General features: G+C 41.0%; 1 protein-coding gene across 1 annotated transcript; it reads left to right on the plus strand.

The window, feature by feature from the left end:
* The first annotated feature begins 1,078 nt into the window (after positions 1 to 1,078).
* LOC112181800 (C-terminal binding protein AN) lies at positions 1,079 to 8,668 on the plus strand. Its single transcript, XM_024320202.2, has 9 exons — positions 1,079 to 1,967; positions 2,800 to 3,020; positions 4,589 to 5,174; positions 5,467 to 5,632; positions 5,753 to 5,883; positions 6,618 to 7,412; positions 7,550 to 7,597; positions 7,766 to 7,879; positions 8,321 to 8,668. The coding sequence occupies exons 1-9, from the start codon at positions 1,248 to 1,250 to the stop codon at positions 8,393 to 8,395; spliced, it is 2,856 nt and encodes a 951-aa protein (XP_024175970.1). The 5' UTR covers positions 1,079 to 1,247; the 3' UTR covers positions 8,396 to 8,668.
* The last annotated feature ends 20 nt before the right edge of the window (positions 8,669 to 8,688 follow it).

Raw genomic sequence — 8,688 nt, forward strand, 5'->3', positions numbered from 1 at the left:
AAAGAAAGAGACAACTCAATTATCTCAGTAGCTCTTTCAGGTATTCCCTTGATTTTGCTTTATTTTTGTTTCTTTACAAAATTATTGATTAATCTTTGTTCCATAGCAAGTTTTGACTATATTATTCTCTAACTTAATTTCTGAGTCGAAAACATGTTTTTGTTTCTATGTATCACTCGAAGTTTTTGTTTTTAGAAGAAATTAATTCAGAAAAATACACAAATATCCACCTTTTGTTTTTTGTTGTGGTGGTCATCAGGCTAAAGGTTCAGCAACAAAGGATTGGTCGTTGCGAAGCATATGCGCCAACTGTTTGTGACGACTCACACTAACGAATACACATAAACTTCCTTCCTAATTTGAAGTCTTATGTTCTCTTCAGCGAATTAGTTATGAATAATATGATACCAAGTATCTACAAAAAAACATTAAAACAACACAAAACTACAGAACAGCATAGCCCCAAATTTTTTGTCAATCTCGGGTAACCAAAAATTGACAAAAGCAGACCTTATATCTATTTTATTTCTCCTCACTCTCTCACACACTTATATTTCACTATTTTCTCAAATTTGCATTTTCAATCCAAAAACACATATAGCTTGTTTTGGCCGCAGATTTGTGAGAAACAAGGGACTTCTGAGATAGATGGTAAGACGAGTTTGTAATAGAGAATAAAGAAACGAGAAAAAAAAGAAGTGAAGAGAAAGAATACAAGAAAAGCAACAATAAAAATTATAATAAGATAACGAGTTTGCTAATTACACCAAATCAAACTGAAATGCAATGCAGCTTCTTTGCGCTATATCAAGATAATAACACACACAAAATTATATTGTTTTTTTTTTTTTTTTGCTTGAACTTTTTTTTATATTTTTTTTTTTTATATTGTTGCATCCCAATTTTCTTTTTGTTCGTTTAGCTGTCGGGTCGTTCACTTGTTAAGACAGCAAAACGACGCGTGTCACCCACAGTTGACCCCGTCGCAAAACCGACGAGAAAAAATATCTCCAACCAACGCCTCACCGTTTCTACAACACTCCACCATGAATAAATCCAAATCCCTCCCTCCTTTATTTTTATTTTTCCCCAACACCCAAAAAAAAAAATTAAAAAAAAATAACCCACCCCTCCTCTCCGCAACAACCTCTTCCCTTTTCTACCCAAGTTTTTGTCTGAAAACCAAATCCGAAAACCCTAATTTTCTCAATTCCGCGGATTTCCGGTTGTGAATTAGGGTTCGTTTTATGGAACCGCAGCATGACAAGGACGCGTCGTCCATGGTCGCCAAGACGAAGAGCGCCAATTCGTACCAGATGCTGAACGGGCCGTCGCTGACGCACTCGGCCTGGTTCGAAATCCGGTTGTTCTACGTCCGGATCGCGCCGTGCGTCATCGACAGCGTGCCGGACCACCTCACGCTCTGCCACCTCCGCCGCGACATCGGCGTCTCTCTCGAGATCAACGGCGCCAGGATTCCGAACTCCGACTCGGCGTCGCTCACGCTCCGCCGCGACCGGCTGGACAAGGAGTCGTCGGAGGTGACGTACGTGGCCACCGACAGCGTGAGGGTCACCGGCGGGGTTGAGTTTGAGGTCTACGAGAACAATGACATGGTGCTGTGCGGGTCGTTGGAGAGGATGGAAGGCGTTTGGCTCAATGGGAATGCGGGGATGGAGAATGATTCCAAGACGGGTTGGAGTATGGATTGTTATATGGCTGCGTCTATTAATTCCGGCTCTTCGGCGTTTTTCCGGCCGAAACTCGGGGTTTCGGCGCCGTCTATAGAGGTTTATATCGCCGGCTGCTGCTCTGGTGTGCCGGTGATATTGACAAAGACAATACAGATTAGTCCCAGGCGGAAGTGCCCAAGGCATGCCACCCTGGATGCTATTCCTGAGGAGGAGGAGGTCGGGAAGGAGCATAGCAAGAGCTGTAATGGGTTAATTCGTCAACGGAAAGTGCAGGTATTGCAATATTTGTTGCTAAAGTTTTGTTTTGTTTTTGCAATTTTGATTTTTTAAGCATGGTTTTGATAATGTTGATGGTCACATTGAGGGAAATTGGCGGTGGTAGTGGAGAGTTTGGAGTTATGTTTGAACTTTGAACAATGTGTGATTATGGAGGCATAAATATGGTAATTGTAGAAAGGAAATTGGGTTGTCGAATACATTGCTTTTATCTGTAGGTTAAGTTGAACCGTGCATCGCTGTGTTACTTGTTACATATATGATGGGAAGAAATTATGGTTGAATTGGTAATCTGAAAATGTATGTGTTAATCAAGGGGTCATGTTATGAAGTGGAATGATAGATTGATAGTGTTACCTCCCTTTTAACAAGGGATTGTTATCATCTGGAATAGGTATTTAGTTATTCGCATTTGCATTTGCATTTTATTTCACAAAATTTGGTCTTCTGACTCTTACAAAACTGGCGCCTCTATTTCTGTTGAGAAACTTGCTTTTTCATAAAATGCAACCCCTGCTCTGACAAAATGTTCAGCCCTCAAATGAAATTTGGCACTTTGTAACTTCATCTACGGCCTAGAGTCCTGCACCCCTTTTGGCTTACAGGTGCATATAATAACTTATACTGCATAGGAGCTTGCTAAATTAACTCGTTTAGCTTGAATTTTGCAATGCTCTGATGGATTTTCTTGTTTTTAGGCTTTCCTAAATTTGCAAGCTTTTATTAATACTTAATCTTTGTTCCTGTATAGATTTGGTCAGTCATTTAGTGATAATTATTTTCTGTTTGTTTTATAACTGACCTGGAGTCCTTGATTTGGCCTATGCAGATGACAGAATCTGAAATTGATGAGTATGAATCAGATGGTAAAATTGGACATGGTTTCTACTCTGATGAAATGTACACCGGTGAAGATGGTCAACTCACATGGTTCAATGCTGGTGTTAGAGTTGGTGTTGGAATTGGCCTTGGGATGTGCCTTGGAATAGGGATTGGTGTTGGACTGCTCATGCGTTCCTATCAAGCGACCACTAGTAATTTCAGGAGGAGGTTTCTCTAAAGTGAGTCCTTTGAAATGGAGGTCTGTTATGGTTCATAAATCACAGGAGAAAGGAAAAAGGCCTGTTGGAAAGTTGAGGGAAATATAATAATGAATGAAGTGTCTGAAGATTGTGGAATAGGAAGTGAGAACGGCATAAATCTGTCAAGCACGAGTTTTTGTAGCTGGGTTGGAGGTTTGTACAGTCTTTTCTGTTTGATAGTTTCATGTTTACGTAAAGCTCTTACAAAGGATGCCCAAGTTCTTCATTTCACAGTTTTCACACCTAAGGCTGCCGTGTACTGGACCATGAATCTGTTGTATGTTATGAAACATAGAGATGGTTGTAATGCAGATTTGCAGCTTCAGTCGTAGCTCAGCCTTCAGAGACGCAAACATATAATAAGGTTCGGAGATCTTATGGAGCTGTAGGAAAATAGCAAGGCTTGCTTAGCTTCCGGCATAAGCATGTGTATGAGGTTTGAGTTTGCTTTCAAGAAAATGTATCTATTTAAATTTTTTCATATCTTGTAGAAGCTGGTGTCTTTTTGAGTTTCTTTGGGAGTTCACCTAATGGTTGGTTTTGTAGATAGTTTCTTCACTTGTTATGTTCTTTTGTCTCGCTCCTCTTTTCAATAAAAGTAGCTTTGATCAAGCAGTGGGCATGCTGTCGAATAAGCTCACTGACTTGTACAGTGTTCAAAGGTCTGAGATGTGTGTGTGCTTGCTTTCTTGTGAGTATTTGTTCATGAATTATAATACAATCTACTCTGTAGTAATACACAGATTCTAATCTTGCATGTAATTGGTAGACGGCTTCACATTTCACTTAACCGATGAGATTAAACGTGTGCCCGAGAGGGGTTCTTTATTAGAGCATTTTCTCCATTCACCATGGCCGTCTTCAAGGACACCAAACTGAATCAGAGACAAATTCAACGAGGGTAAAAGCTTGATTTTCATTACGCTGTTTGCTAATCAACCTTGTTTTATGGGTTTTAACTTTTAAGATGATAACCATTGCTGAAAAAGGACAGCCACCAATGGCATAAAAAACTCTTTCCACCCAACATAAAATTGACATGAAAAGTATAATGACGTACTTTAAAAAAAAATTAATTTGTTAAAAAGAAAAAAAAATCAATAATGACGTACTTTTAAAAAAAATTAATTTGTTAAAAAGAAAAAAAAATCAATTTCTCAATTTATCATAAATCCGAAAGTTGAGGAGGCAGGCATATCCGTATATCCGTATTACTGTACAGTTCAAAGGTCCCTATGACCTTTTAGGACATTTGAATAATATGTGTGACTAAATTAAAGAAGAAGGGATACAAAGGGAAATAACCACAAAGACAGGGGCACGTGAAACAGTGAGGAGTGAACAGAGCGCGAAATAGGCGAGAAGAGCAGAGACTAGTGGGTCTGGATCTCAGCGGTAGTGAAGAGAATTGAACTCCGAAGGCTCTCAACTCTCGAAAAAGCAAATGGAAGCCCTCGCTTTAACTTAAACCCCCGGAAATGAGCAAAATTACAACCTCACCAGCCTAAACCCTAAACCGCCCGACACGATGAGCAGCGCCGGCATCGAATCCCCCGCCACAATGTCCCACCGCACCACCCAAACGACGTCGTCGCTCCCCCTCGTCGTCACTCTCAACTGCATCGAAGACTTCGCCATGGAGCAAGACTGCTTGTCCGGCGTCGCCGCCGTCGAGCACGTCCCTCTCAGCCGCCTGGCCGACGGCAGGATCGAGTCCGCCTCCGCCGTGCTCCTCCAGTCCCTCGCCTACCTCCCACGCGCCGCCCAGCGCCGGCTGCGTCCTTACCAGCTCATCCTCTGCCTTGGGTCTGCTGACCGCGCCACCGACTCCGCTCTCGCCGCCGACCTCGGGCTCCGGCTCGTCCACGTGGACGCCTCCCGCGCCGAGGAGATCGCCGATACGGTTATGGCGCTGTTTCTAGGGTTGCTGAGGAGGACGCACTTGCTCTCGCGCCAAACGCTTTCGGCTTCCGGGTGGCTTGGTTCGGTTCAGCCGCTTTGCCGTGGGATGAGGCGGTGCCGGGGCTTGGTTTTGGGGATTATTGGTAGATCTGCGGCGGCGAGGTCTCTGGCTACTAGAAGCTTGGCCTTCAAGATCAGTGTGCTGTATTTTGATGTAGAGGTACCAATTCGATCAAATTTACTTCCTTGAGTTTCGAATTAGCTTAGTTCAAGCTGGAAGTGATTGTGGCTGTAAGTTTGTTCTGAAGTTTTGAATGCAATGCTAGTGGGTTTGTTGATCTCTATATCGAGCAACATGTTAGTGAATTCATTTCATATTGATCCAGATAGGTTACTAATGAGTTTTTTCCAGTTATGTTGATGGGAATTGAAAGATTGCCTCGATGCATTTTCTGGTTTCGAACCCCTTTCGCATCTTGTATTGATGTTTCTGTTTAAACGCATTCAATCAGGTGAACGGAAAAGTGAGTAGGTCTTATGGCTTTCCTTCTGCTGCCCGAAAGATGGATACTCTAAATGACTTACTTGCTGCGAGTGACCTCATTTCGCTTCATTGTGCTCTGACAAATGAAACAATTCAGATTCTGAATGCTGAATGTTTACAGCACGTAAAGCCTGGTACATTTATCTTCCATCTTGGTCCTTATTTAAGGAACATATTTGGTTCTTTCTTCTTCTTTTTTGTTTTTTGTTTTGTTTTGTTTTTAGCATAGAATAATTATGGGTCCTCTTGTGCAGGAGCATTTCTTGTAAACACAGGGAGCAGTCAACTGTTGGATGATTGTTTTGTGAAACAGCTTTTGATTGATGGAACTTTAGCTGGGTGTGCTTTGGATGGTGCTGAAGGGCCGCAATGGATGGAAGCATGGGTATGTTACTAGTTAAGGGTTATGGGCTTGTTAACGTAGGTTGTGTCAATTTCTTTGCAAGTACTTGTGGTTGACTGCTTGAGTATGCTTTTCAGCCTCCCTTTATAGTACCTGTTTTGCTCCATTGAAGGAATTGTCTCCTGTTTCTTGCCTTGTAAAAAGTTCAAGACTTTCTAGTTAGCAAAAGAAAAAACAGCAGGAACTTTCTTATCAAGTGAGTGAGTGTATTGCTGTCTCATTTCTGATCACAGATTTTCTTCTGCCAAAGGAGCTGAGAGATGAGACATGTCTATTGCGTCCTACTTTACCAAATCTTTAAATCATGTTCTGTTTTCACACTGATAATTGTTTGAATCTATGCATTTGTAATCCGGTATGCATGTCTGAACTTATGTTTATTTTTTTTACTAATCCTTAAGCTTTTGCATGGCTTTCATTCTAGCCTTGCCCTATTATTCTTACCAACAATGTCTCCTTGATGATATTGCCCTGTTGCCTAATTATTTTGGTGTGGGTGTTGACATGTGACAACTTATGGGCATATATGCCCATTGAAACGGGGAGGGGATGGGAAGGAATACCTTTTATGGATGTGTGTGTGATTTGTGATGCTATATTTTTGTTTTTCTTCCTTATTGTAAAGTGGCTACCCATATCTGAATGATAGAAGTGTGGAGTACCAAGTTATGTACCAGGGTGTTCCTAAGATATATACTGTCATTGGTTAAATTCAGGTAAAGGAGATGCCCAATGTGTTGATACTTCCGCACAGTGCAGATTATAGTGAAGAAGTATGGCTGGAGATAAGGGATAAGGCAATATCTGTATTGCAGGCATTCTTCTTTGATGGGGTTGTTCCAAAAAATGTTGTATCTGATGAGGATGAGGAGGAAAGTGAAATAGGTGATGAAAATGAACACTCTGATAAACTGGAGCAAGAAAATCCCTTACAGCTAACCCTTGTTCAGCAATTAACTGATGTTAGTCATGCAAGTCCAGAAAGCTCCCTGCATAAAGAAACCAATCAATCCAAGGAGTCTCCTAGCCAGCAAGGTTCGGGTTTGTCTCAAAATTCAACTACTCGGTCCGATGGAAGACGAAGTAGATCAGGTAAGAAAGCCAAAAAGAGGCACACACATCAGAAATCCCAGAAGAAATCAGATGAACCTTCACTAGCAAAAGAAAGTACCTCACAGCGGGAGGAAGATACGACTATGAGTGGCACAGATCAAGCGTTAAGTTCCAGTTCTCGGTTTGCTTCCCCTGAAGACTCAAGAAGTAGGAAAACACCTATAGAATCAATGCAAGAGTCGCCTTCCGACCAGCTTCTAAAATCTAGAAAGAGGCTGAGTGGAAAGCCTGGTGAACTGTTAAAGGATGGCTATGTTGTAGCTCTATATGCAAGAGATAGCCCCGGTCTTCATGTTGCAAGGCAAAGAGTTAAAGGTGGTGGTTGGTTCCTAGATACCATGTCAAATGTAACGAAAAGAGATCCTGCAGTTCAGTTCCTCATTGTAATCAGAAGCAAGGTTAGCATGCAAGAGCTCAGTTCTTTTCTTTTGGATTCAAAATGTGGCCTGCTTTTCAAATTATGGTGGCTAGAGTGATCAGACATGTTCCTTATTATCTGCTTTGGTGATATTGAAGTATTGGTTCTTTGTTGTAGGATACCATTGGTTTGCGATCTTTTGCTGCTGGTGGAAAGTTATTGCAGGTAATATTTTGATTTCTGCATGGTTCAACTGGACCCCATAAGCATTGTTTTATTGATTTCTCATTCCAAGAAGTTTGTGTGATGTAACAATTTTGCATAAGCTGACCTCGAACTTGAGATGCCGATTCATGTTTGGGATTAAAATCATATGCTATTTTCACATTGCAGATAAATAGAAGAATGGAATTTGTATTTGCAAGTCACAGTTTTGATGTTTGGGAGAGTTGGATGTTGGAAGGTTCTCTGGGCGAGTGTAGGCTGGTTAACTGTAGAAATCCACTGGTATGTACCTTTTCTTTGTTGCATATGCTTCCATGTTCTTTCACTGCAATACAGATGCACAGTAAGAGTAATGGTCTCCTCCCCCTCCCTGCAACTTTAGACATGTCAACAAAGATAGATCACTGGTGTATAGGAATTCCATATGCAGGCATTTTGTGCTTCTTTCAAGTATGTTAGGGGGGTTAACAAACCATGGAGCAGATTTCAACACCATGCTGAAATTTGCATCTTAACTAGCCCCAAGTGTGTAAAATCTGTGATGTCTTTCTTAGGGCACCTTTGTAATGAGCAAATTATGATTTGCTGCTTCTACTTGAGATTTAACATTATATTGTTCTCAGTTCTTTAGCTGATATAAGCTCATGATCTTTGTGACTTTGTTAAAATTTTAATATTTTCTTCCAATTTTAATCCTGACCTTTTGGATTTATAAACCTGTAGGCTGTTTTGGATGTAAGCATCGAGATACTGGCCACTGTAGGCGAAGATGATGGGGTAACACGCTGGCTTGATTAGGAGTGGAACATGAGAGTAAGCCTAACATTCTTGTTCCGATTTTATTTTCCCTCCTTGGAGGTTTGTATCAATTTGAATCTGCTTGAAAGTTGTAAAGTGTTCCTTTTGTTTATTTTTTATTGCCTCCATTTCCTTTCTATGGTTTTATCTGTTTTTATCATTATATTTGTGTTCGAAGCTCTGAGTTATTCAGCATCCAAGTGAATGTATTTGTGTAATTTACATGGGACATTCCATTGGAGATAGTTATGTAACTTACCAGTAAGGAAGCTTCATTTGACTGTTGGTTTTAT

This window comes from Rosa chinensis, chromosome 1 (genome assembly GCF_002994745.2).
Source record: "Rosa chinensis cultivar Old Blush chromosome 1, RchiOBHm-V2, whole genome shotgun sequence".
NCBI lineage: Eukaryota > Viridiplantae > Streptophyta > Magnoliopsida > Rosales > Rosaceae > Rosa > Rosa chinensis.

Excerpts from the sequence above, each read along its gene's own strand:
- LOC112181800 (XM_024320202.2), top strand. The coding sequence starts at position 1,248 with ATGGAACCGCAGCATGACAAGGACGCGTCGTCCATGGTCGCCAAGACG. Across the intron at positions 5,884-6,617 it reads CGCAATGGATGGAAGCATGG|GTAAAGGAGATGCCCAATGT; the intron begins GTATGTTACTAG and ends GGTTAAATTCAG. Across the intron at positions 7,880-8,320 it reads TTAACTGTAGAAATCCACTG|GCTGTTTTGGATGTAAGCAT; the intron begins GTATGTACCTTT and ends ATAAACCTGTAG.